At 51.4% G+C, this 26,702-nt stretch overlaps 7 protein-coding genes across 7 annotated transcripts; 3 read left to right on the top strand and 4 right to left on the bottom strand.

Moving 5' to 3' along the window:
• Positions 1-53: 53 nt before the first annotated feature.
• Positions 54-1,594, top strand: BCR38DRAFT_483776 (cell wall glycosyl hydrolase; the record flags this gene model as incomplete). Its single annotated transcript, XM_040863667.1, has 4 exons — positions 54-138; positions 193-249; positions 307-354; positions 411-1,594. 4 exons carry the CDS (start codon positions 54-56, stop codon positions 1,592-1,594), a joined length of 1,374 nt encoding a protein of 457 aa, XP_040717085.1.
• Positions 1,595-3,457: 1,863 nt separating this feature from the next.
• On the top strand, positions 3,458-4,522 carry BCR38DRAFT_456754 (family 25 glycosyltransferase; the record flags this gene model as incomplete). Its single annotated transcript, XM_040861955.1, has 2 exons — positions 3,458-3,661; positions 3,722-4,522. The coding sequence occupies 2 exons, from the start codon at positions 3,458-3,460 to the stop codon at positions 4,520-4,522; spliced, it is 1,005 nt and encodes a 334-aa protein (XP_040717084.1).
• A 741-nt stretch (positions 4,523-5,263) lies between these two features.
• BCR38DRAFT_173137 (uncharacterized protein) lies at positions 5,264-7,616 on the bottom strand. Its single transcript, XM_040853872.1, has 9 exons — positions 6,879-7,616; positions 6,754-6,830; positions 6,624-6,694; positions 6,494-6,564; positions 6,353-6,433; positions 6,062-6,291; positions 5,877-5,988; positions 5,531-5,817; positions 5,264-5,468 (listed from the first exon to the last, which is right to left on the bottom strand). Exons 1-9 carry the CDS (start codon positions 7,310-7,312, stop codon positions 5,365-5,367), a joined length of 1,467 nt encoding a protein of 488 aa, XP_040717083.1. The 5' UTR covers positions 7,313-7,616; the 3' UTR covers positions 5,264-5,364.
• Positions 7,617-10,061: 2,445 nt separating this feature from the next.
• On the bottom strand, positions 10,062-10,508 carry BCR38DRAFT_483773 (HMG box protein; the record flags this gene model as incomplete). Its single annotated transcript, XM_040863666.1, has 3 exons — positions 10,062-10,076; positions 10,137-10,354; positions 10,445-10,508. The coding sequence occupies 3 exons, from the start codon at positions 10,506-10,508 to the stop codon at positions 10,062-10,064; spliced, it is 297 nt and encodes a 98-aa protein (XP_040717082.1).
• Positions 10,509-11,467: 959 nt separating this feature from the next.
• BCR38DRAFT_173026 (uncharacterized protein) lies at positions 11,468-12,286 on the top strand. The gene has a single exon (XM_040853869.1). The coding sequence runs from the start codon at positions 11,499-11,501 to the stop codon at positions 12,093-12,095; it is 597 nt and encodes a 198-aa protein (XP_040717081.1). The 5' UTR covers positions 11,468-11,498; the 3' UTR covers positions 12,096-12,286.
• Positions 12,287-15,817: 3,531 nt separating this feature from the next.
• Positions 15,818-16,898, bottom strand: BCR38DRAFT_173029 (centromere protein H (CENP-H)-domain-containing protein). The gene is made up of 2 exons (XM_040853870.1): positions 16,587-16,898; positions 15,818-16,531 (listed from the first exon to the last, which is right to left on the bottom strand). Exons 1-2 carry the CDS (start codon positions 16,732-16,734, stop codon positions 15,999-16,001), a joined length of 681 nt encoding a protein of 226 aa, XP_040717080.1. The 5' UTR covers positions 16,735-16,898; the 3' UTR covers positions 15,818-15,998.
• A 7,244-nt stretch (positions 16,899-24,142) lies between these two features.
• BCR38DRAFT_338931 (uncharacterized protein) lies at positions 24,143-25,256 on the bottom strand (the record flags this gene model as incomplete). Its single annotated transcript, XM_040855660.1, has 3 exons — positions 24,143-24,664; positions 24,728-24,963; positions 25,058-25,256. The coding sequence occupies 3 exons, from the start codon at positions 25,254-25,256 to the stop codon at positions 24,143-24,145; spliced, it is 957 nt and encodes a 318-aa protein (XP_040717079.1).
• Positions 25,257-26,702: the final 1,446 nt, after the last annotated feature.

The raw sequence follows: 26,702 nt of genomic DNA, 5'->3' as shown, positions 1-26,702 counted from the left end.
TGCTGCTGCCGAGCTCCCTCCGTCATTCGTTTGAACAGAAAAAAAATACAACCATGCGTTCATCTCTCGGGGGCGTAGGCCTGCTGGGCCTAATTGTCCAGTCTGTCGCTGCTGTTGACATCACCTGGAGTGACCCGTGTAAGCTGCTCATTCCCCCATAGCGTCGATGCTGTTGTACTGATTAAAAGACAGCATCCATAAAGTCCGGTACCAGTGAAGTCGCGTATGGCCTGGTCAAGTTCTACACAGGTTAGCTCAATCCATTAAGACTCGGTGGTTGAGAGACCATGCTGACATGAGCGACAGGAAACAACACAGGCGATGTCCCAGGCAATTTGCCCGACCCATATTACTGTGCGCCGCCTCAGATGACTTAGAAGATGTGATCTACGGCTGACATGACTTCACAGGGTGGGAGGCTGGAGCATTTTTTACCACCTTGATCGAGTACTGGGCATACACGGGCGATACGACCTACAATGCCATCACCAAACAAGCCATGATCCACCAAGCTGGAGACGATCTCGACTTTATGCCCACAAACCAAACACGTAGTGAGGGAAATGATGATCAAGGTTTCTGGGCCCTGGCCTCTATGACAGCAGCCGAGATGAACTTCACCAACCCAAGCTCCAGCGAGCCGCAATGGCTTGCGCTTACCCAGGCAGTCTTTAACGAATACGTATCGCGCTGGGACAACACGACGTGCAACGGCGGGCTGCGATGGCAGATCTTCACTTTCAATAACGGATATAACTACAAGAACTCGGTCTCCAACGGGTGCTTCTTCGATATCGCCGCGCGGTTGGCACGGTACACGGGCAACGAAACCTATGCTGAATGGGCGGAGAAAGTCTTCAACTGGCAGATGGGCGTCGGCTTCATCACCGATGATTGGGACGTTATGGACGGTGCCGGCAACGGGGATGATTCTAACTGTACCGAGATCAACGGCGCTCTCTTCACCTACAACGCCGGCCTTTACCTTCACGGCGCCGCCTACATGTACAACTACACCGACGGTAGCGAACTCTGGAGAAGCCGGCTGGCAGGCCTGGTCAACTCGACCACCAGAAACTTCTTCAAGGACAACATCATGTACGAACTCAGCTGCGAGACCGCAGGGCTCTGCAACGTCGACCAACAGAGTTTCAAAGGCCATCTCTCCCGCTGGATGGCCATGGCGGCCAAAATGGCCCCCTTCACATACGACACCATCGTGCCCCTGCTCACCTCGTCCGCCACAGCCGCCGCACAGCAATGCTCCGGAACCTCGAGCGACTTCAAGGGCACTCAAGGCACGGCTTGTGGGTTCAGTTGGCTCCAGGGGTCGACGTGGGACTCGAAAACGGGTATCGGCGAGCAGATGAACGCGCTGTCCATCATGATTACGCCCTTGATCGACGAGGCGCCCACGCCGTACACGTCAGACACCGGAGGTTCCTCCACGGGCAACACGGAGGGTGGTTCGAGTGATAGTAGCAAGATTCAACAGGAGAGGGCCATCACCACGGCGGACAGGGCTGGTGCGGGAATTCTGACGGCGTTCATTTTGGCCGGGTTGGCGGGAGGTGTGTTCAGTGTCACCATTTAAGAAAAACAGAAAAATGTTAGATCTTTCTTTTCCCATTCGCGCCTTTTCGAACTCTGCCTGTTGAGTGGCACTCCCCGGAACTACGATGAATCGGGTAAGGGAATGACTTGGGCAGGCTTGTACAAGGACCTTGTATTAGGATCGATGGCAGCCAGAATACTGCATTCTCATCACGCCCTTGACCAACTACAGTCACTTCTTTCATATGTCTTAGATATCCAACAGCCCGTGCGCGGTTCGTCACTACAGCCCCTTGATTTCTGGCAGAAAACGCGATTACAAAATGGAGGAGGCACTGGGGTTCGCCTCACATGGGCCTGGACATCACGAAATGGAGTTTACGGATGCATTTCAACAAACTTGTTTAAAAGTATCATATTGCATAAATTGTCAAAAGGTTACGAGAACCGATCAATTTCTTCTTAAGCCTATTACGCGTCTTTGATACTTGGTTACGGGTTATTTCTCGTTGTTTATCCGGCGAAGAGCCCCTCAGAACTGATAGCTGTAATACGAGCTGACTACGCCCTTGTCTTGGCTTAGATGCGCAGCTGATCTACAATCGTGCTATGTTCGGTCGAGCGGTGGAATCTAACAAGGTACTCGGCGTATGCCCCCATGCGTGCCAAGGAGATATGTCCCAGAGAATCACGGTAAAAATAAAATACTCCCTCCCCGGTGGTGAACGTCCGATTACTAAATCGCAATGGCGGATTCTGCAACGGCATCGGTTAATTCCTTCCTCTTCTTCTGTGTAGGGTCTTCTCATTCGTGCCGCTACTGCTGATGGTTTCCGGCCACATGATGAGATAGTGACCATCCATATCGCCAAAGGCGTAACTACATCTCCTTCAAGGCCTTGTAGCCCGCAGAGCCCTTGATAGCGAGGTGCGTTATCGTGATGATTCTTTTATCGTTTCCATCAGAGCCGTCGACACCGCATGTGCAGGCTTTGACTTACCCAACTTGATCTCCGGTGACGGCTCGCACGAAGGAGAAGAAGAGGTGGGGTTCTTGAGTCTGTGGTTGTTGGCAGACCATCTAATGACCAATGGCCAATTTATAGTGAGTACGCGAGATGGTTGGCTGGATTCTACCTGTGCCAGCGTTTGTGCGTCGTTTCGTATTGCTTGGTCAGTACCAACAATTAGGACCAAAAGTGCTTTCAGTTCTTACTGGAGTCTTGGTCGTCGTCTTTATTTTTGACGTCGTATCAGATATGCTTGATCTCATACGGAGTACACGTGGCCGTACACTTATAGGTCTCTCTGGGATGTATTATATTTACTTGGAGTCTTCTAGCGTTGTACAGGTTCCCAGACCTTGTTGGGCTATCTTGTCAGTCTGCTCTATTTTCACTGATATTCTGGATCAGTGCAGCTATGAAATTATTTCCAGTTTTCTGATTTCGTCCAAGTCCGATCCATCGGCGGGTGGCGTCAACAAAGTAAACAGAGTCATATAATACTGAGTTTGGGGGCGACCACTTAAGTTGCAAGCCGACCGCCACCAGCCTTTGGCACAAGAATTCTCTTCATGCGTATGTCTAAACTCAATCTCCGTGCTTCGCGATGACACTCTGTTTCAATGTTCGCAGATCCTTCTGTGATATGAAACGACTTAAATAGTTCATGTCACGTCGGCCTCAATCATAAACACAATGTTGATTCATATGCGGCGGCTGCCGGGAGTCAACCCCTTGTTTATAAGCTCTGCTTTCCTGTTCTGCCTCTGTACCCTCATCTATGCCTCTCGCTCAGTATGGAACACGGCTAATGGTGGCCACAAGGCCAAATCAATGGGGATGGATAGAGAGTCAGGGGTTTTCAATGAGACACTAGGTGTAAGCATGCTGCTGTCCAAATGCCCTTGATCGCAGAGTCACAGATTCCCACTATCAGCATTACTAACCGAGTTACCCAGTTTGAAAAAGTATTCGTCATCGGGCTGCCTGAACGGACCGACAAGCGAGATGCTCTCGTCCTCATGGCTTCTCTGACGGGAATAAAACTTACGTGGCTGGATGGCGTGAAAGGTAGCGACGTGACGAACAAGGCCCTGCCTTTGGTTTGTTTCCAACACCTAACCATGTTCGCCTGTTCGCCAGACCCCTCTAACAACTCCCAGGGCTGGGATCCCACCAAGATGCCAGAAAACAACCTGGGCTCTTGGCGCGGCCACACCAACGCCATCCGCCAGATCCTCTCCGCCGACCTTTCTTCCGCCCTGATCATGGAAGACGACATGGACTGGGACGTGCACCTCAAGCCCCAACTCTCGCTCTTCGCCTCGGCCGCCAAAAAAATACAAACCCAACCAGCAGACAACCTTTTCTCGCAGTTGCCCAGCCCTCTCGCGGCTCCAAGCCCCTACGGTCAGAACTGGGACATGCTCTGGCTCGGGTCCTGCGCTACTACCTTCGACGAGCACCTGCCGCCGGACCTGCAGATTCCGGCCCAAGAAAGAGATGGCCGCAAGATCCTCATTTTAGATGACGAGACGGTGCCGTCTTGGAACCACATCAAGGGGAACCTGTCGTTCGGGTGGGAGGAGTACCCGCCGCAGACACGTATTGTGCATGTGCCGGGGGACAACATCTGCAGCTTCGCGTACGCCTTGAGTGCTTCAGGTGCAAGAAAAGCGTTGGAGTACCTTGGACTCGAGGGGCAGCACAAAGCGTTTGATAATCATTTGAGTGATTTGTGCCGGGTGCGGGCGAATGGGATGCGGTGTGTGGGTGTGGTGCCGAGCCTGTTCGTGCATCATCGGCCGCGGGGAAGGGTGGATGGCGATTCGGATATCAATGTGGGTGGTGGCAATGGAGAGATTAGGGAGGTGGGCATGACTGAAAATATTTTGTATAGCACACGGCTTAATTTGGGGAATCTGCTCAGGGGGTTTCAACCTGAGAGGCAGTGGCCGGATTGATCAGGGTGAGATGCGGGTTGGTCGTTTCTCTGTTCTCTATTCCACCCGGACGAGAGAATCTGGTTTCCGCGGTGTACTACGCGAGGGACAGGGCGATATGTTGCCAGGCATGAATAGACATGAGTCACACGTAGAGTTCACTCGACATTGAAAGAAACGTCTTGTTTAGACAAAGCGACAACGTGGCAGAATATCGAAAGGAGCAACGACTGGGAGAATCCTGCGAGGAATGATTTCAATAAATATGGATGACCCCAGAGTCCTAAATAAGGGGAGCTGGGAAATCGATCGCCAGCTAATGGTAAAAGGGCAAGCTTATTGCGTCAACAACATGCCCAGTTAAAAGCAATCACTCCAAATGTCGTAGAACGGGCATCTGTTCAAACGTCACTTCCCATCAATAAAGAATATGCGGGCTGAGACGCACAAGACCCCGTTGCTGACACTTCGACCAAGTTACCTGAGCACGGAACCGAAGATAGCCCAGTCCAAAATCAAACGCTTAATGCTGGGGTATCTTGTGATGCAATCTGTCTCCTGGAAAAAACTTCGTAGAAAAATGTTCTGGCTCGTCGTCTCAAGTTTCATGACGTCGTTGTTCGTTGTTCGTTGTTCGTTGTTTGTGATTCATGGCTCGTAAAGGGGCACGAATCATGGATCTTCCATCGTGCCTTTCGTGATCATACAATCGTGAGCGATAGTAAATATGTCGGAAGTAAAAAAGTATGACTATCCAAGAAAAACCTGCAAGGTAGAGCAAGAAAATATCAAGCATCGTGACGCAGTAAACGCAAAATAAAACAAAACTGTGTGGCCTGTTTTCGAGATTCCGTGTTGGATCTTCATTGCTGACCGCTGGGGCCTGGGTCGCCCGAGTCATCCGACTCGGTAGATACTATTGTTGGCGGAGGTCGAGGGTCGAAAAGATCTTTGAAATGAGTGGCACCTACGCGAACATCATTAGTTTGTGCGCTCAGTCATCTTGGGACAACTAGTGCTCGAACTGACCTGCATCCTTTGCAAAATTCAACTCGAAGGCACCGTATTTGCCCTTGCGTTGTTTGTGTGCCCGGTAGTTCTGACAGAACACATACGGTTGGATATCGCGAATTTGCACGCGATACCGGCTCTTCTTCAGCAGCCACTCCTTTGGGGGCGCATCTGGAAGAAATGCCGTCCAAACCGGGCAGAATCTCAACTCTCCATCCCAGACTGAAGCGTGAAGGCGTTTGCGACCAGAGTGGGGATCCTGGAAGACATTGAGGATGTGTTCATATCCATCATCGATAATTTTTCTGCTGACTAGTTAGTTGAGGGCACACCTATAAAACTTCCTTTCTATGTCAATACGCACGCCTGGAAAACTTTGGATTCTTTTCTAAGCTTGAATTCATCCGGATGTCGGTCGATCGTCAGAACGCTACGAGCTTTGAGGCAGACAAAAGTGCAGTAAAATAGAACTAGTTCTGTCAATTCGTCAGCACGCCATTACTACTACCTACTTGTTCCATTCTCTTGAGGGATGGACGGGGGACAAACCTTCACAGGTGATGAATGACAAAATTGCCCACGGCTTGGAGTGCTCTTCACTCTTGCTCCAACGGGTGAGGGTCAATGTGTTGCTGGTGCCCCGGCGAATGGATAGTTCATGGGCGCCTCTCAAGGAGACCCACGACGAGCCGAACTGCATCGTACGGATGAGGAGAAAGGGGGCTTCGTCACTTGTCTCTAAGAAAAATGTGACAGAAAGACGGTCGTTGTCGAAGGATCTGTCCGCTAGGGTCAACAAGACCGGGGGCGATTACTAGGGTGAGGAGTTGAGAAATTTACCTTTTGATGAGTATTTTGACATCTGGGGATATGTTCAGTTGGCCAAGACGCTGCAATGGGCCATACGCTTCAGACAAGGTCCTGGATAACATCAGCCAAGTTGCAAACAGAGATGCATCTTATGGGGCTAGATGTCCATACCGGCCTGGTTTCTCTAGCTCGGTTCGCGATGGCAAAGGCTGGGTGAATATGGATTCAGCCCAATGGGAGTTCTGTCGCACGTCAGTACTCGAACCTCCAAAGGGGCCACCCCGTCTCGCACCAAACGAACCGTTTCTTGGGCCCAGAAGTTCGGGGCACCATTGCGACGGATAAGAGACCGCTGGATCGGACTTGGAGGGGCTGAAGTGGGTCAGAGTGGTCCATTATATCATCCATCTAGCACGGGCTTTCCAACTTACGGATCCCTCTTGCCTCTCTGAGCTGGAGTATTCTCGTGCGGAGTGACTCGAGACCGTTCATGTCGAAGTTGGGAGACCTAGGCCAAGATCAGCTTGCATTCTCCTTGCTTATGACAGTAGCATACTTTGTCAGCAGATGCTGCAGGCTCACAAGGAAAAGATTGTACATGACAAAGCGGGCTGGGAGAGTTGTGCCGAGTAACTCGCTGCTCATCTCGTGATACATCTTTTTCCATCTCCGATCTCGCGGCTGCGAACGATCTTCGTAGAATGTGGTGATATCACGGAGACTCCTGCATAGGCATGGAAGGATGACATTGAGGTAGTCAATAACGACGGGGACGCGGGAGATATGTATTTGAGACTGGTCTGCTAGATCACGAAGCAGTCGGCTGGTAGAGTGAACTTCTCCGATCAGTCCAGTCAGATGCGGCCGGAGGCTGTCGTTTAAAGAGTTCCGCAGGCCTTCGAGGCCGATGCCAACTCTCTCGGCACGCTCGGCCTCGAGGCAACATCCATCGAGGAGCGATGATCCCAAGGCGTTGGCACCGATGTCCATGGCGGTAGATCAGAGCACTCGGTCGAAGTCGCGTGGTTCAGGACGGACTTTCTATTAAGGACCCATAGTGGTGAGAAGTGACAGTCGGTCGATAGAGATAGCTATCTCGTGTATCCTGAAGAGGAGGTGCTCCCACCAACCGCCTCTTTGCTCGATCAAACCTATCCACCAGCCAGCAAGTGAAAGTGTCAAATTACCCGCTGGTTAGTTGAAAGAGAACGAGATAGTAAGATCTCTTTGCCTGCTGAAGATGCTTACGAAGAAGCGGCTCTCTCTCCGCAGCAGGCCGGTTAGGTGGCCGTGTGGGGCAATGTGGTAATGACCTCAATGATGTATGCAGATGAATCTTTCGATGACTGTTGTTCAGTGGCGATGCCAGATTTTGACAAAGTAACAGAACAAAAGAAAAGCGAGAACCTCCCTCAGCGTAGTACTCTGCCGCCGAGCACTTGAGCAAGATTGTGTCGATAATGCTTTGGGGACCGGCAAGTTCAATGTTGTGCGGGTTTCGGCGACTCACAGATCGGACAGGAGATACGCACGATATCGGGATGCAGTGACAAAAATATCTCAGAACCTACTGACGGACTCCAGGTTTGTGGCTAGAGCTAGTACGCCCAAGAACATTGAACAGGCCTGGCCGCAGATGTCAATTGCAATGAAATAAAAAGAAGGTTCTTCCGAGACGAACGCCGTCTAGCGAACGCATTCACAATGGGCGAGACGGCAAAATTGTTTGACAGCCTAACAGAGGGAGAAAAAAAGAATATACTCAGTGAGCGGCTGCCACGAATCCCAATGCCAGCTCCCATGAAGCATCTGCATCAGGGATTGGTCGAGACCGCGATCCGGATCAGGTGCAGTGGTCAGTTCATGTCTCCAGTGCGAGAACTTGCATGAGTCGCATGCGGGAGAGAAATTGGACGAGTGCCAGGTCGCTCCTGTGGCAGCATGTCCGCGACTCAGGCGAGACAAGACTGCTGGCTTACTGGCCCTTTGATTCCTGCTTTGTCCTAAGGAGGCGCCGTACGTTGGTGCTACGTGTTTTCATGTCGATGGGGGAAAATCGGATTGAATTTGTATATATACCACGTAGGTGGGCGGGCATTGGATTCTGAGAGTGATTGCGCTTGAATCTGACAGAGCAGAAGACGGCGACAGCCGAGTCGGTTAAATGCCTTGCTATCGACGGAATTCAAACGACGTGCCAATCCCTTCGTGAGGTAAGTTTGCGACCAGATATGGTTGACAGGCTGAAAAGAGAGGAATCTCCTTCGATTACGCAAACTTCGGCATCCGACTTCTGGGTAACATAATCCAGCCCTGGCTCCGAGGTCCGCTCCGCTTGCGCTGACATGCATGAAAACCGCTAGACATCTCCTAGAGACTAGAGGCCGCATGTGTCCCCAGAACGTTCCCACTCAGGTGCATCTATTGAGGGCCATAGGGCTGTTATAGACCCCATACAGTAACGTCATCTTGCTAGTCGCTAGCTGGAGAGGCAGGTAGCTAGTCGTATGCTTGGAAATAGTGTGAACAAAGGTGAGGGTTTGGGAAAAGCACCCGTGGGTAACACCGAGTATTTAAGGGTTGGCGGGATCAGCGGTCAAAGAATTCATTCCAGCCTAGCTGCGCCCAACCCTGACGTCGCCTCAGGAGCAAGGCTGTAGTCGTCGCCCCAGAAAAGCAAAATGATGGCGATGGATCCTTGAAAGTCAGGCATGTAAAGGGCAAAATTAGAAAGCCGTATTCCCAGCTCAACCTCACAAGACAGATGTGATCCAATGAAAAAGAGATCCTTGCACCCTCCCTCCACTTCAATTCATGCCACTCGGTCGCCTCACTCGGTGGTCAAAGCGGTGTTATTACCCTACCTGTTCGTCGCCCTGTTCGTCGCCTCCGAGGCGCAGTTCACTTACTTTCTAGATCCGCAATCCACCCCTTTGGCGTATGGCCCATTCTCCGCAGAATAAGAGATTCTGGGTACGAAACCTCGACATGAAACACAGCGAAATCGCATAAGTACCTTTACTCTAAATAGATTCTAAATAGATTACTGGGACATGTCGCTTCCCTATGTCCAAAAGCTTCATACTACTTTGGAGCAAACGTATGAATCGGAACCAGTCCTAACCTTGAAAATCAGTCCAATTTTAAGCATGTTGATGTGCACGATGATCTCCATTGGGAACTGTCATTGGGAACTGTTCCCACATAGAACGCGTATCTGGTCTGATAAGTTGATTTTCGGGTCAGCAGTAATTGTTCCCAGAAGTCACTTCAAGAACCCGATAGCATTGGTTCGAGTTGCTCGAGTTTGGTATTATGCACAAGTCCCCCGAGACTTAGAGCCACCAGACAGAACATCAAAACATTGAAAGCATCAAGATAGTAAGGGAAAACAGCACGAGAAAATAGTGTACATTGCTGTCAGTTGGTGACTACTGGTATCTCGGGGTCACGACAACAGCGTGATGTGGGTGGAGGACCTGTGTAAGAGCCTCATCTCGGCATTCCTCAAAATACGAGCCAAATGTCCTGCTCAGACTCGAAACGCAGAGCGAAAACAAGCACGGATTCCCTCTTCCTGTGCTGGAACACCTTTCCGAATCCCATATTACAAGCAAGGAAAAACCTAGGCGTCCACGGGCGTTGCAAGTTTCATCCCTCATGAAAACTCGTGGACTGGTAGTGGAGAAAGTGAAAGAACAAAGACCATTTAGTCCTCGTCTTCATCATCAATACCAGCCTATTCCTCCTCGGCCTAAGTTAGCTCTGCTCAGCATCCCTATTCATCATACTAAAAACTAGGGCAAGGAATTACCTGGTAGGCTTGCTTCTCGTCCTCGTAGCGCTTCTTGTCGGCAGCAGCCTTGGCCTCGTAGGGGGTACGCTGCTTGTCGTTCAGGGCCTTCCATCGCTCACCCAGAATCTTGCCGACTTGACCGAAGGAGATACCGGGGTTCTCATCACGGACATTCTCGCGCTGCTCGTTGGCGAAGAACATGTAGGCAGAGAGACCGCGCTTGGGGGCGTTGGGGTCTGGGTGACAAGTCAGCAAGGTTGCGTTGCCCGGGATGGACTGCTGACACTACGGAGAGTCATAAGCCACAGAAGTCGAGGTGATCTTACCCTTCTTTGTCTTTCTCTTCTCAACCTTGCCGGCCTTACCGCGCTTGGTGGTTTCCTTAGGCATCTGGATTGCGAAGTCAGCGTTGGTTGCTTCAATTGAATAGAGTGCAGTCAAGAGGTTGTGTATGGGAAGCGCGTTGAAGTGAACATTGGGGTAATTAGAGAGGCGCGCGCGCGCTTCTATGAAGACGCGTCGCGAACTACCCTAGAGGGAGTGAGGGGCAGGTGATGCGTGCATGGAGTTGGTGATGATGCGCTTCGGTCGCAAATGCAATTGCTCATCGCAGCACCAAGTAATTGCCATTTGAAGCTCAATTTCGACCGGATGGGACCAGGAACCGTACCTTGATAGACTTTGCGGAGGTGAAAGTGATGTGTGGTGGACGTGGACGCTGTTGCCAACGACGCTGTCAGTAAATGCGTGCACGCAAAATGGTGACGATTGTTGACTTGGATGATTGGAAAGGGTCGGGCCAACAAGTTGCGATGGGGAAAGCTTGGGCAGTTCAGATTGCGCATGCACTTGGGCCTGACAGAAGCGGTGCCAAAAAGGCGCGACGGGGTCATTTGTGCAGCGATAACCCAATGGAGAGTATCGATCGAGAGGAATTCGCCAGATAAAATAGTGACTTCACGTTGCGCAGTGATGAGTATGGGGAGGGAAGTACTCACTTTGTGTGTGTGCGTTGGTTGAGGATTGGTATGAGGGCGGATTTGGCTGGGAAGATTTGTATGAGGACAGGAAATGGGCGAGAGGGAGAGACTGCGAGGAGGGACACCACGGTTTTGTGTGGGCTGGGCTGATTGCCAGTGCGGCCTAGACACAAGGGACAAAAAATGGGCGAAATGGGTGGCCGCCTTTACGTGTGAGGTGCGGGCAGTCTTGCCAATCCACTTGAGCACCACCGAAACAACGAGTAGAGAGGGAAAGCGCAGGCCAGGCCGACCACCACCAGAATCAGAGGGCAGGCAGGAAAGGAGTGACTGGATTCGTGAGGGCCACACGTCAAACCCGTGTCAAAAGTCACTTCGGCTACAGATAGAGTAGAGTACAATGGGCTCGTACTGCGCAATGCAGCCAACTACCGGTACTGTGTACTTCGAGTTGGATGCCAGTGGCCTCAGTTGGGTGCCCTTTAGCAGTACTTCCCGGCCAGCTTCTTCATTCACTCACATCACTGCCAGTGGCCTACCCCCATCCATCAAGAGCCATAAACCCGTCCTCCCCCCTCAGCCCGTCAATCAACTGTCTGCGTGCTGCCACTGCCTTTGCTTGGGCCTTTACCTGCACCCTCCCAGAGCAAGGCATTTGCCCACACCTGCCCACGCCCTTTGGTTCGCCAGCCTGGTCCTCTTCTCCTCAAGCCTATGTACCTCGTGGTCCCTTGTTAGCGTGCTTGTACTTTTGTTGCTCTCTTTGCCCCAAGACCCAATGTGGGTGCCATGCTTTCACACTTCGATGGGGATGCAGGCTGATTTCCAAGCTTTGCCAGCCTTTTCTCCCAGTCTTTCGTCCTCCCCGCTTCTGCGCTGCTTACTGCTTTCCTCCCCTTCTCTGCGTTTCCTTGCCTTTTTGTTACCTCCACCACCACACACCGAGGCACGGCACACAACCGTGACCCTTTCTTGCTTTCTCTCCAAACGGAGCTGACACAACGACCAGCCACTCTGATTGCTGCTTTGGCCCATTGCCATACAATAGGCCTTTTATATCTGCTGCTGCTCACACCACACTTACACAGATGCTTCCTCAGCTAAAAGTAAGGGCAATATGTGGTTGCAGTCAGTTGCAGGTGCAGGGAAGTCTGCTGCAAACCAACATCGAGTGACCTCTTCGGAGTCAGTCTACAGCTGTCGCTCCGTTTTGTAAGTTGCAACTGCGCTACAACGCCCAGGGCCCGTTACGGCGGATGTACGGACTGAGGAGTTACTTCCACCCAGCCTTCGTTGTCTGATTGGTCAAACCTCGCAGAGTCAAACCGCTGATGAGAAGCCTCGTATCCTTGCTGGAATGAGGTTGCTCTTTCGGGATCATGAGCGAATTGCTTCATAACTTGATATTGATAGCGACCTGGCATTTTCTTATGCAAGATATCCCGCAACCCGCAACCCGCAAACCGCGCGTCGCCATTTTGTGCGTTGGTCCATTTGCACGTTGCCAAATCGCATCCTGGATATTGTTGCAATATGGAGAGGCGAGCCTGTCACACGGAAGAAGCTGTGCAACCTGTTCAACTGTCCGTCCCGCACCTCTGCCAAAACTCGAAATGACTACTCTAAGGTGTTTGTTCCGAGTTGCATGTCACATTTTTGCGACAACTGTTTGCAAAAACTGTTGCGAATGTCCGAGTGCATTTTGCAGGCAATTTGATGCCCTCGACATAGGAATAAGTGCAACGAAACAGTCGGACAAGAGATTATTGATACAGTCAGCAACACCACACTCGAACGCGAGCAATCAGAAGCTCCCCTGCAATTGAGCATATTGTGCAGCACTTTGTTCAAGCTGAAGCGCTTGGATCCATGCTGCTTTATGCGGCGTCGTGTCTCTCATTCCACTAGGAGAGGCTCGCACCGCGGAACGTCAAGCACCAGATGTCTCGCTAGCCCCAAACAATAAAAGGAATCACCCAAGTACCCGACGGTTCTCCTGGTACACTGTACAGGCGACACAAGGCATTGACCTAGTACGACTCGTCAACGTACAACCCCACCTTTCCGGCCACCCACCTTTCTGGCCACGTATTGCAATCCAATTGAAGGTATTCGAAACAGTGTATTCAACGTACTATTATAGTTATTCAGGTACAACCAGCTCTAATAGAAAGCTGTGCTCTAGGGCTTCCTGAGGTATAGATCTGATAGATTCTGACGCCTTAGCTGGGTCCAGTATTACCTGATTCCGACGTTGTACCTGGTCTCGTTGCCGTTCTACTTCAAGGGCTCGATCCATCGCTTCCTTAATCTGTACAATGTTACCAAATCGTTCATTAGGCCCTAATCGTACCTTCTTACGTGGTTTGGGGCGTAACGAAGTTATCTCGGCTTCTAATGCGTGCACACGTTAGGTCAAAGTAGCGACCTCGACGCTCTGTACATCTAGCCGACGAGTCAGCTTCCGAAACAATAGCCGTTGCGACGATCGCAATGGCGTAATCGCTGCCAGACTCTCCCTAGCTACTAAGCTAGTCACTGGCGTCGCTATTGTCAGATCAACCCAATTACCAGCTGTTGGTGGTGTAGTTGGTCGTTCTGATAGGGGGGCTATCGTCGGCTGAGGTCGCGATGGATCTAATGGGTATATTCCAGTTGCAGAGAAGCCTGATTGTATATTACTGATCGTGAACGACTTCGTATATGCCTCGATGTATAGCGAGAGGAACGTCGACTTTTTAAATGGAATAGAACAGTACTGGATCGAGAGAGGTCGCTAACGAGCGATAGTACCGCTTTAATGGAGCAAATACGGCTTGGAGCCCGTGAGAACAGTGTGCTGGCAAAAATAGTAACGAGATCTTGTTACAATAGGCTAACCACATAAACTCGACGTTGTCGTGAGCGATATGACCATCTAATATCAAGAGCCGCTGCTCGTCGGGATCAACTGGTTGTGTACGAGGTATAAAGATATCACGAAGCCATCGAACGGCGATATCTGTACTGATCCAACCGTTAGACGAATAAGTATATTGCCAATCAGGTATATCGTCGCAATCGTTAAACCATTGAGCTTGGAGGCTCTTGCCAGTATATATGACTGCTGGGGTCAACGAGTTACCCATCACCGATATAGCATGTAATATAGTGACCCATTCGCGGCTTTCGTCACTCCGAACGAATGTTGTATGTTTCTCTGACGATCCGTACACTATACCCTCGATCCCTTCGCCAATCGCGATGCCTGTTTCGTCGATATTCTGCGTCGATAAGCCATCAAATCGCTGACGGTCGAGGCGTCGAGATTGGATACTTCCGACCTCTGGATGGCGTTGAATAAAGCGATGAACCCAATGGCGACCGAGGCCCTCTGATCGACGATCCTGAGATAACAGAATCAACGCCATCTTAGCGATGAATAGCGCCGACGGGCTACGACCCTCGTGATCCATTTCGAGGATCCATCCAATCAGCGCGTCTTCCTGATCCCTAGATAGCTTCATCGACGCGATTGACGCGTCAAAATGGCTGAGGCCATCGCCGAGTCGTAATTGGAGGGTAGAGCGTGGAACGCCCCATCGGAGGGAAGCCTGGCGCTGGGATATCCCTTGATTGATATCGTTGAGAGCGCCTTGAATCAAATTTTCTGAATATCGAGGCATTGTATAATAATAGCCAATACCGACGATAATCTGTTGTGCAGAAGGTTGTTGTAGTTGGCAGATTAGGTGGCCGGAAAGGTGGGGTTGTACGTTACCATTAGGATCATAGTCGGAGCTGCCATACTTCACACTGTGCATCCGGTCATCATGGGTGCTGTGACTGTGTGCCAGGTCCTCGTTTCTCCACCAAATGCAACACCGCGCCAAATTCGAGCTCTCTTCGGCAAGGCTCACCTGGGCGCCGGAGCTGCGCAGGGTCTGATGGCTGATTCGGACGCGCATTGTTTACATCACGTGGATCCGATGATGATATAAATGAGCCTGCACCCCTTCCTGGCACCGCAGCAGCGCCGGCGGATTACAGCTCTGAATACGGCCGTAGCTGAATGAATAACTGCGCGTCTATCAAGAAGTCTGGCAGCTATTTCAGCTCCGTAGAAGGACGTGAAAGGGATCCGACATGGCGGCAGAGATGTACATGACCCAGTTGCGACCGCACTAAGCCCTATCTATCCAGGAACAGAAGGTCTCTCGTTGGCCGGCCAGTTTCCACAACGTGGGAGACACCCGAGATCTCGAGTCACGCCTTGTCGCATTGTAGCCCGGCAGGCTCGTACATTGGCCATTGAAGGATGACTTTCAGCATATTTCGAAAGTATGACAAGAGTATCCAAAATATGCATGCGTACTATAAGTGATCTTCAAAATAACCAAACTCGTAGCACCCAACCCGGTGTTTCTCAATGCCGTCGTACCCTTGTCGTACTGGTGACGTTGGGCAGGCCTATCCATGAGGTCATCATGGAGACTCTAAACTCAACGAGACCCGCCGGCGCGGATGTTGCAGACGAGTCCCCGGAAAGTCCATCATAGGATCTCCCGGGGTTGGCTGTTAAATGTTGTTGAATTCCAGGGTCATTGATTTGTTCATGGTTGTTCGACCACAAGCCATGGATTGCATTGTTTTGTCGACAAACTGTATTTGGGTTCCTGTTTCCGTTCTATGTGGCCTGTATGCGTTCCAAGGGCTGCTCTGCTCACTGAACTGCTAAGACCATACTTGAAAACAATAGTTGGCCAATGGCCTACCACACGTAGATGAGTTCCCACAAGGCATGGCAGGCACATGTAGCCTCTTTAACGAAACAAGTCGATCCGAACCGGGTATCATTAACAAAACACCACCGCATCTAACTCCGAAGCCTCAAATATGGTCATCGTATCCAACACCAGTGTTAGACATCCTCTTCTTCATCAAGCACAATGCTTTTTAGCCTGTCATCCCTAGCCCAGTCCACCCCACTGCCGGCAACGATGGCGCTCGCGGTGCCCTTCATGATCCTCCATCTCTTTCGACTAGCCCTCACCTCAGCTTCCAGTCTCGCAATTTCCTCAGCGTGCCCTGGATCAGCAATAGGCGCGGTTTTGCTCCGGTTGGTCTCTTCAGCAAGTTTGAGGACCTCAGATGCAAGTTGCACATTCTCCCGACTGATTTGCAAGCTCTGGCTCTCTATCTCCATGAGTTGGTCGAGGGTTTGTCGCAAATCGGTGGTTTGCTGCGCGAGAGTAGTTGAAGAGTCATCCCGCGCTATAAGAAGGGGCAACAGATCCTTTTCGATGGGAGACGCATTTATGCCATTGTGAACGGCCTGTAAGATGGGGTTGGCCATCATCACGCAGTCCGCTATGTTATTGCGGAGGACGTATTTCGCCCTTGATTTGAGTAGCGCGTTCTGGGCTTCCTCTACGTTACCAGATGCCGGTTGGCCTGTGACGCTTTCAGTACTATGAGCTGCAGGCTTCAGGAGGAAAATAAACCTTACCGGGGCTGTAGTTCTTTTGTGCTTTCAGCAGAGCTAGCTCAAGCTGAATTTGTCGCAGCCGGTCGTAGAGCTCTAGGACGCGCTTCTCCTCATCAGACAGGAGAAGCTGGCTGGGCTGAACCTCGTTCCCGAGCTCCGATGACGCCATTGTAGGAGTTTCTGCCTCTTGCCGAAGCTGGATTGCCTAACACCTTCCAGCAGAATCTCCATTCGCGTAGTAATCTTGGGGCGATTGAAAGCGTAACTCGCATAGTTGTGGCGGGTGAATGTGGCGCTTAGTGGAACTCCAACAATTCATTGTCAGTTGCGACATCGAGGTCTGGCTGACCGAAGACAAGAGCAAACTGGTCCAACGGCTGAACTGATTTCTTGCAAAACGGCTTGAACCAATAGTCCATCCTACAAACCCCACTCGGAATGGTTTTCTGAACCCATTACCTGGTCTTTTAGGCCTCTCCTCATTCTCTGTTACTTGACTTACACCTGACACCGAGCAACAAGATCACGAACAGCACGTTGCTTATCACGAGGTAACATCCTAGCCCCACTAGCCACAAGCCGAGCCTGGGATCGTTGGCCTGGGTTTTGATTCGCGAGAGTTCGCGGCGTTGTTGTAAGCCTCGTGCGCGAGTCGGCGGATTTGACACGGATGACCGGTGCGGGAAGCTTCCATATTGCGTTCACAGTAGACAGCACCAACCATCTCTTTGACCGAAGCATATTTCCTATCAGAAGCGTCGGAAGAGAATGCATACGCCATGGCGACGTCGACGCGGGTGTTGATAGCCCATACGGGCCAGCGCCTGCAAGTCGATATCTCGCAGTTCGCAGGGTAGGTCTTCTTCTTGTCTTCGCTGTTGCCCAGAAAGGGGACTTGCTGTTCGAGACAGCCGCATAGAGGCTGATAAAACTTCTGCTGCAGTATAGATGATTTCAAAGCATGGGTGGCCCGATCCAGCTCGATACCAGTACAGAATATCGTCGCTCTTACTCCCCAGGGCAAGACGTTCAAGTTCCAGTCGATCCAGCTCGAGAAAGAGATATACGTCTACGACATCCGGATAACCCAGGCTTCCGCGTCGAGCACTGCGAAATCCCTCATCCCCGAAGCGCCGCTGCCCAAACGCTACACCGTCTCGACCACGCCGAACTCAATCGAAGACACGAGGGATCTGCAATCATGGCAGGACTTATTCAAGAGCCGCCGAAACTGGGCGCTGAAGGTGGTGGAAGACTGCGCAACCATGTCCGATGCAGCACAAGAGAGATACGGCGAGATGGATGCGATGGCCAAATGTCTTGATGCGGCCGTGTCCAACCTCGAGGCCGCCGCGCGACCCATCGGTCCGAAGTACAATGAGCTGAAGAAATGGGTCATACCAACGCAGGAAGACTACAAGAAGCTCGCTGCCAATTGGGAGAGCTACCTGGATCTGGCGCGCAGTATCAACATATCCCCGGCCATGGTGCGCTTCATGACAAGTCGCGAGGTGCGGAAGACACGCCAAGCTACTCTGGAGGATCTGATAGATCTCGAGACTACGCGCAAGGCAGGCAAGCTGGCGAACACTTCGCTGCGCAAGTTCAACAGCAAAGTGTATGAACTCAACAAGACCGCCGACAGCATGTTCAAGGGCTGTGATGAGCTGTTTGAAGAGTTTGACAAAGCCATGTCACGGTCTGCGCTCCAACATGGCAACGATACCGTGCAGCTCTTGGAGGATATTGAGGCTGTTGCCAAGAAGATTGATACCGACTACCAGACAATACTAGAGTACACCAATTTGGCAAGAGATGTAACGCAAGCATCTAAGACGGCAGCGAATCACACGGAACGCCTCCTGCCAAGCATACGGAACAGAGCCTTGGAAATGGACGACATGCTGCGCTACGCCACGCAAGCCCGAAATGATCTCGCTGCCGAGTCTCTTGTCTTCATGCGCAGCATTGCCGAGATGACAAGCCTGCATTCCGACGTCAAGGGTCAGATGACTGTGTTAAACCAGGGCGAAGAGGAGATGACTACGTTCGACTATTTGCGCCTGATCCAACAACTGCCCTACATGTACGCATCATTCGTTGCGGAGGCGGTTCGACGTCGGGAATGGGCAGACAAAGTGAAGGCCGATTCCTCCACGCTGGTGAACGAAATGGCCTTGTTCCAGGAAGAAGAGGCCAAGAGGCGCCGGAAGTGGCAGAAAATGGTCGGCAGCACTTACGGCCCCGAAAAGACAGAGAGTAACATCATAGGACTAGAAGTCAACCTTCTCGGCGAAGAAGAGCCCTGGCCAAGCATGACGAAGCGCGATCTCGACGACTTTTTGGCCGTGGTGCAGAGACAGAAGGCGGACGAGACCGTAACTGAGGATATCATCAAGTTAATCAATGAGCTCGGCGCTCCGACAAAACAGCAGTCCAAGAGAGTAAAGGCCTTCAAGAACGGGAGTGTCCACGAGGCGGTACTAGGCCGGAGTGGGCTCTTAATACGCGGAGACGATGATCTTCTAAGGAACTTGCAAGATGAAAAATCAAAGCTCGAGAGCAAGTTGAAGACGGCTGAAAGTCGAGTGCGCCGGCTCGAGGGTTTGTTACACCGCCAGAGCACAGAGTCGAGACCTTCTCTTGGGAACCTTTTTCAGCCTGGTCATGAACGCAATGGCTCGACCGCCTCTATCAAATCCCCGCACGTAGAGGATCGTAGGAGATCCTCCGTTTCCGAGAACAACGACGCCCTTCTTCACCGCATCGCCCAACTAGAGAGTGATCTCAACACCGAGAAGGCGCGATCTGCCGTCTTAGAAAGAGATGCCACTGCTCGGACCAGGGATATGGAAGGTCGGATGGACGAGGCCAACTCGACCAAGAAAGATCTCTTGGGCAATATGGAAGCTCTCAAGAAGGAATTCATGGATGAGAGGAAATCGCTCGAAGACGATATCAAGACGCTCAAACGTCGACTAGAAGAAACCGAAGATGAGATTGAGCATTTTGGCGAGTCGCGGGAGAATGAGAAGGTCACCTACGACGAGAAACTTCGATCGCTCGAAGACGACGTTGAACGCCTTACCAAGGAGAAGACCGACGATGCGCTCAGAACCCAAGGACAGATCGAATTCCTGCGAAATGAAACACGACTGCAGAGGGAACAGAACAATGTACTAGAGAGGCAATTACAAGAGGCAACCGAGACGATCAAGCGCTTGACAAGAAAGGCCGAAACATCTGAGGAGAGCAGCGATAGCCAAATCCGCATCCTACAGGAGCTGCACGGGCGGTTATCTCCCAAGGATAATGTGCCGGGGGACATAAATGACTTGATGGAGGCTGTAGCAAACAAATCAAGCGATATCCTCAGCCAAGTCCAGGCTCTCGAACAGGATGTATCCATTCTCAAGTCGGATTTGGAGCTTGCCCACGTCACCATCAAGGAGACCAAGACGGAGCTCTCCGAGGCGAAAGACAAGCTGTCGGCCGAGCAGACAGCTGGGATGAAACTCCATGAAGCCCTCGAAGAAGAAAAGGTTAGATGCTCCACGCTTGAAGGCGAGCTAGACGAAGGACGAGAACAGCTCCACCAGCTTCGAGTCAAGATGACCGAAGGCGAGACTGGCTCTGAGTCTATGAGGAAGCAGCTCGAGGATGAAGAGAAGAAAGTGTCGGGACTAACCGAACACCTGGCCTCGAAGCAGTCTCAGCTCGGCAGTCTGGAGGAGGAACTCCGCACATTCAAAGAGAAACTCCGTGTGTCGGATGCCCGACTGGCTAGTTTGAAGCAACGCTTCGAGGGCCGTAACGAGCAAACCAAGGATCTCACTCAGCGTCTGTTTACCCAGAACTCGCGACTCTGCGGTACTCTAGAAAGACTCGGCTTCTCAGTCAACCAGCAAGATGGCAAGACAGTGATCCAGAAGATCCCGAGATCCGAACGCACTGCGCGCGACCCCAACGACTCTTCGGATCCCAGCTCCTCCATTCGGCGCTCTGTCTTACTTACGACTGGCAACCTCGCCGACAGCACCGACCTCAAGCTTCTCTACTGGATGAACGCTGAAGATGCTGACGCCGAGGCAGCGCAATACGAATCCTTCATCTCAGGTCCTGGCGCTTTCGACATGGATGCTTTCCACGATGCCATTTACCGCCGCGTCAAGGACTTGGAGCACACAGCTCGGAAGGTGACTCGTGATGCCCGCGCCTATCGTGAGCGCGCCCATGCCGCGGTTAAGGATTCGCATGATAAGATTGCGTTTAGGCATTTCAAAGAAGGAGACCTCGCGCTGTTCCTGCCGACTAGAAATCAGACCACGGGTGCCTGGGCCGCGTTCAACGTCGGGTGTCCGCACTTCTTCCTACGCGAACAAGAAAGCCATCGGCTTAGGCAGCGAGAGTGGCTCGTGGCACGCATCACCCGCATCCAGGAGCGTGTCGTCGACCTGTCCAAAAGTTTGAGCTCTACCACAGCACAGCTGCCGCCAAGCGAGACAGACAGCGTGAACACCGGCGACGAATTCGATAACCCCTTCGACCTATCCGATGGTCTCCGCTGGTGGCTGATCGACGCACACGAGGATAAACCCGGGGCGCCGACCACGCCCGGCCTGGGGAAAAGTACCGTCGCCGCTAATAACGTAGAGGCCATGGCTGATATACGTACCCGACAGTCTCGAACTGGCGCCAGCAAACTCCTGCCGGGTAAGCATGGCGGAATCGAAGGCGTCAGCAAGACCTTGAGCATGAGTCTCGAGAGCCGTCGCAGCAGCACAGGCAGTAGGAAAGCCCTGCCGTTTGCCGGTGGCGTAGGGGCCGGGGCCGCTAAGGGTAGCGCGCTTGCCTCGGAGACCAACAGCTTGAGGGCCGTGGCGGTCGAGAGTCCAGACCTGACACAGTCGGGCTCGGGACAGAGCGCCCAGGTGGTCGTGGGGTCGCCCAGTAAGAGTCGACTTCACGAGTCCACGGTTAAGGACACTGCGGCGGGAGACAGCAACCCGGAAGCTGCTGCACCGTCGAACGAGGTACGGCATGACGTGGATGTTCTGCTTGGTCCGTGATCATCTGTTAGGCATACTGATTGATAGGTCGACAGGACCGACGGCTCTATCCACAGTCGCCTCGTACCTCCCGTTCTAGTCCTCAGAAGCCACAGCAACAGGAGGCTGTTCCTCGTGGCAATTTGGCACGTGTTGCGAGCAATGAAAGTGGAGAGGGCCACGTTAAGAGCGTCGTCTGGGATTCTTTATGGAGCATCGACGTCAGCTACCCTGGCAAATGAAGCCAAGGGAGGTTAACTGTACTATAGTCATAGCTATACATGGCGCAAGGGAACAGGGATTGGGGATTTGGGGGCAGCTGGTCTTGGTTTCGGACTTGCTTTGGAAGGATGTGTCAAGGAGTGATGAGGTGCAGACAAATTGATGGATTGCTGGTTAGGCACTTGCACACTTAAGTGGCGAATACGGATACCCTTATTAGAACTGCCTATACAGATACATCGGGTAATGAGTACGGATTATCGTGTATGCATAACCTAACGTACCCCACGGTCCAATTGAACACTTTCGCGCATTTCCGTACAACCTAGGTTTTATCCCTTATTTTCCACCTTCTACAATGGCACATAATTGGGAAGAAAGCGATATTCAATTAGCGCTTCAAGCGCTTCAAAATAACCCCAAACTAAGCGTACGATCCGTAGCACGGATCTATAATATCCCTCATACAACCTTAAGTCACCGATATCGCCGCGGTACTTCACGACAGGATATACGATCACCAACGCAAAAGCTTACCTATTCCGAAGAAGACGCCATCTTACGCTACATAGTCGACCTAGATTCACGATCATTTCCTCCTCGAATAAGTGGTGTTGAAGATATGGCGAATCGACTACTCCACCAACGCGACGCAGGACGCGTCGGTATTAACTGGGCTTCGAGCTTCGTACGACGACAACCAGATCTCCGGAAGCGTTTTAATCGAAGAATCGACTACCAGAGAGTCCTCTGCGAAGATCCCGACGCGTACCGCGCGTGGTTTTATCTCGTACGGAATACAATTAATAAGTATGGAATTCAAGAGGAGGATATCTATAATTTTGACGAGACTGAGTTTCTTATGGGTCAAATCTCATCCGAGATAGTTGTAACGACCTCTGATAGACGTGGAAGACCTAGAGAAGTACAGCAAGGGAATAGGGAATGGGTTACAGTTATCCAGGGCGTCGGATCGGACGGCTATACTATCCCTCGTATATCATCTTTGCTGGTAAAACTCACCTATCTTCGTGGTACGAAAATAGCCTACTGCCAAAGGATTGGGTTATCGCGGTTACGAAAAATAGCTGGACTACAAATGAAAGAGGCGAGGACTGGGTTCGACATTTCGATCAACATACAAAGCTTCGTACGAAAGGTGTTTATCGCCTCTTAATTCTCGACGGCCACGAGAGCCACCACTCGACCGCTTTCGAGCTCTACTGTAAAGAGAACTCTATTATCACACTCTGTATGCCTGCTCATTCGTCGCATAAGCTCCAACCTCTCGATATCGGCTGTTTTTGTGCACTGAAAAGAGCGTATGGTAAAGAAATTGAGGATCTTATGCGGGCACATATTACCCATATCTCGAAGGAGGACTTCCTCTCCGCGTTCTTAAAAGCGTTCCAGGCAACTTTTACGATATCAAATATCCAGGGAGGTTCCCGAGGGGTAGGACTCGTACCGTACGATCCGGAATATGTGATTTCGCAGTTAGATGTGAAGTTACATACTCCAACACCTCCGGGTACCTCGTCTGGCCTTCCTATTATCTGGGAGTCGAAGACCCCAAATAACCCAATTGAGGCACAATCCCAGACCGAACACGTGGAAAACCGAGTTATACGACATCAAAATAGCTCTCCGACAGCTACACTTACTGCACTTGACCAGTTTGCGAAGGGTACGACGCAGGTTATGCACCGGCTTGCTCTTTTAGAGGGTGAGAACGCCGCGCTTCGAAAGGCAAATGAGACACTTAGCCGGCGGCGTTATACGAGAAAAAAACGGTTACAGTATGGAGGATCACTTCGTATACAAGCTGGAGAAGATTTACAGTCTCAGAAGCTAGTTAACTGAGAGTTAGATAATAAATCGCGCTGGAGTCGTAGTCGTACGAGGAGGCCAGAGATACTTCAGCAACGCTGTAGGACGTGCGGAGAGCCCGGTCATAATATGCGTACTTGTCAGAATAGTAAAGAGATATCTGAAGAAGATAGTTCCGAGTAGTTTTAATTATTTTTTACGTTATAGTTGAATTAACTTATATCTTATTGTACGAGGTCTTAAGAAGTGTTCAATTGGACCGTGGGGTACGTTAGTCGTATATGGTTTGACGTTTGGTCGATTCAAACTGAATTGAGTACTTTCCTCCTCTCGCACTTCTTCACAAGCCTTGTATGAGGTGTAATAGTACAATTCTTTTGATATACAGCTGCTGTCTCATCATGTACAGGCGTAGTCTACATTTTCTTCCATCCGTTGGTGTCGTCTCTTCATGCTCGTGGTTTCGACGCCCGATCCCTAATCCTCAGCAACCACCTCAACACTCCTCCTCACCATTCCCTTTCCCGTCTCAATCTCAACATCAAATCGCCCCAACCGCTTAATCCGGTCCTCGCCGTCCTCAAGTCCCAAAATCCGGATCCCGTGTGCCTCCAAAGCGACACGGTTCCCATTCTGGTCCGCCTGCAGTGCGTCCTTGATGGCGGCGAGGATGTCCACCACCGACACGGAGCCGAAGATGGCCATCACACTCGGTGGGGCGGCGAGGTCCGAGACCGCTGGATGCTCGACTGATGGCTGGGCCGCTTTTTGGGCTTGCTGCTGGTGCGAGACGGCGGCGTTGGCAGCTAGGGATGGGGAGCGTCGTATTTCGGGCTCAGGGGCGGGGGTGCTGGAGTTCGCGGAGGATGATGGGGAGGAGGATGGGGAGGTTTCGATAGTCGTGGCGATGGGTTTGCGGGCGAAGGTCAGGACGTCGGGGAGTAATTGAGAGAGGAGGGTGTGGGCTTCCTCGGGCTGCGAGTGGTGTTCCGTTAGCTTCTCGTTCCATTTTTGTTCGCATCGCATGAAGTAATGAAGGGGATCCAGGAGAGTGCAGCATACCGCCAGCGTCAAGGCCTCCTTCTTCTTCGTCTTGGGTCCCTCCTCGACGAGCACCTTGCCAGACCCATTCTGGTCTTCCTCAACTACGAGCTGCGTGCCGAAGGTGCGGTCGCGCACGCCGATGGCAGCTTGTGTCAGGCCGAGCTCTTCGAAGCGCTTCTTCGTCATGTATTCGGCGAGGCCCTTGTGGTGCCAGATGTTGCGCATGCGGCCTGGTTTGACGCGGATGATGGCATCTGCGAAACGTGCGAGTTAGCCAAGATTCTTCCTTCACAAGACAAGGAAACCGGGGTTAACGTTGCGGTTTCTGAGATTGTTGTGAATGCATACTTTGGCGACCAAAACCAGTGATATCCCTCAGCAGACGGACTGGTATCCCCTGGAGGTCCTCCTCCTCGGCTTTCGTCAATGTTCGCGCATAGCGGACTTGGCCCAGGGACAGCGGCGAGGGGACGGCCGACCGGGGGTTCGCGATTCGGTGGAGGCAACTGAGGCACGTCGGTGTGCGGGTGAGACGTGGTGTCACCATTCTGAGCGGGATGGCTGAACGCTGGCTTCGAGGTCTCGACGTTGAAGCTACCTCGAAGCTTCGTGATATTTTTCGAGGATGGGCTTGGGTGGAGCGGCACTTGCCGTCGGGGGGGGTTGTGGCCAATCAGGATGCGGTTATCACTTGCAGCTTGCAACCGCAATGAAATTGTCATATACTCTTGTTGAGAGCATACTGCTTTTGGAGCTCATATCTCATAGTTATTGGGATAAAAAGACTACGTATAGTTGACTTGTTTTGTTTACACCAAAACAATCACTCAATCCGGACTGCAGGGTTTTCCAAGCAACATACGCATCCCGGTACCTACACTGTTCGGTGCTTCCTTGACAGAGTTTGGTCGAACCTCCCATGTATTGGTATACTGGCGTGTTCTACTAAATCTGAATTCACTGCAAGTGCGGAACTGGTGGTTTTCGTTTGCAAAATGTCGTTACCCTGCTAACTAGAAACCAGTTCTGTCGACTTTACTTGATTACTTCAGTAAACAATAACGCCCGTTATGATATTTCCATATTTATTGCCCTTAGGGCTCAAACAATCAATCCTCACACAAGCAACCCAGTACAGACTGGGACCCGCCCCATGGGACAGAAGTCGTGGAACTAAGTCTAGCGATAGCGACAACGCTTCAACTCTCAAAACCCCGGTATGGTATGGTCTAGCAGTGGGTTATCGCCGAACGTTGGATAGACGCAATCACTATAATATCAAAATAAAATAGCTTCTTCAGGGTTCTCAAATAAGATGAATCTAGATCGTTACACAGAGAATAAGCCTAACCTGTCGCGGTCAGGCTGTCAACAGAAGCTTACGCCCCTTGTTGCAGTGACTTGCGTCCAATCTGGTCCAGCGATTGCTACAATCTCAACAGAGCACGACTCTGATAGCGACCTAATTAATGATAGTGTCATTTGACAACATGACATGAATGTGGATGAGAGAGTTCCAGCTTCCAGAAGCCAGAGTTGCAATTGCGGACAAAATGTCGCAACAGTAACCTCTCTGCTCGATTTAAATTGAATCTTTGTGGGTTGAGACCGGGACTTTTGGCAAAAGCACTGTACGGTCACCAAAAGGGGGTTTTCATCCATACCCCTGAATTTGTGTCAACTTTGAAGCATCGCTTTACAGTATTGAGGTCTTTTCTATGCCAGAGAGGGCCTGCTTTCTTCTAACCAGTGATCGTTTCAAGGCTGTAGAAGAAGGAAGCCCATATCTTCAAGCCAGGTCAAGCATATGCAAGGCTCAGGCAGATAGGGGTGAGGGTGAATGGGAGGGCAGGAGCATGATTGAAACACCGCAAGCTTCCGAGTCTCTATAGAGTCGTTATTGATGGACGATACCGGCGTATTCTCAAATTTTAGGCTACAATCCTAGCGCATTTGAGACATGCGAATAAGAAGAACACACCATTATCGCGTC

Source organism: Pseudomassariella vexata (assembly GCF_002105095.1).
Source record: "Pseudomassariella vexata strain CBS 129021 chromosome Unknown BCR38scaffold_5, whole genome shotgun sequence".
In the NCBI taxonomy this organism is placed as follows: domain Eukaryota; kingdom Fungi; phylum Ascomycota; class Sordariomycetes; order Amphisphaeriales; family Pseudomassariaceae; genus Pseudomassariella; species Pseudomassariella vexata.
The sequence above is the reverse complement of the archived record's forward strand: the minus strand, read 5'-3'. Positions and strand labels throughout refer to the sequence as shown.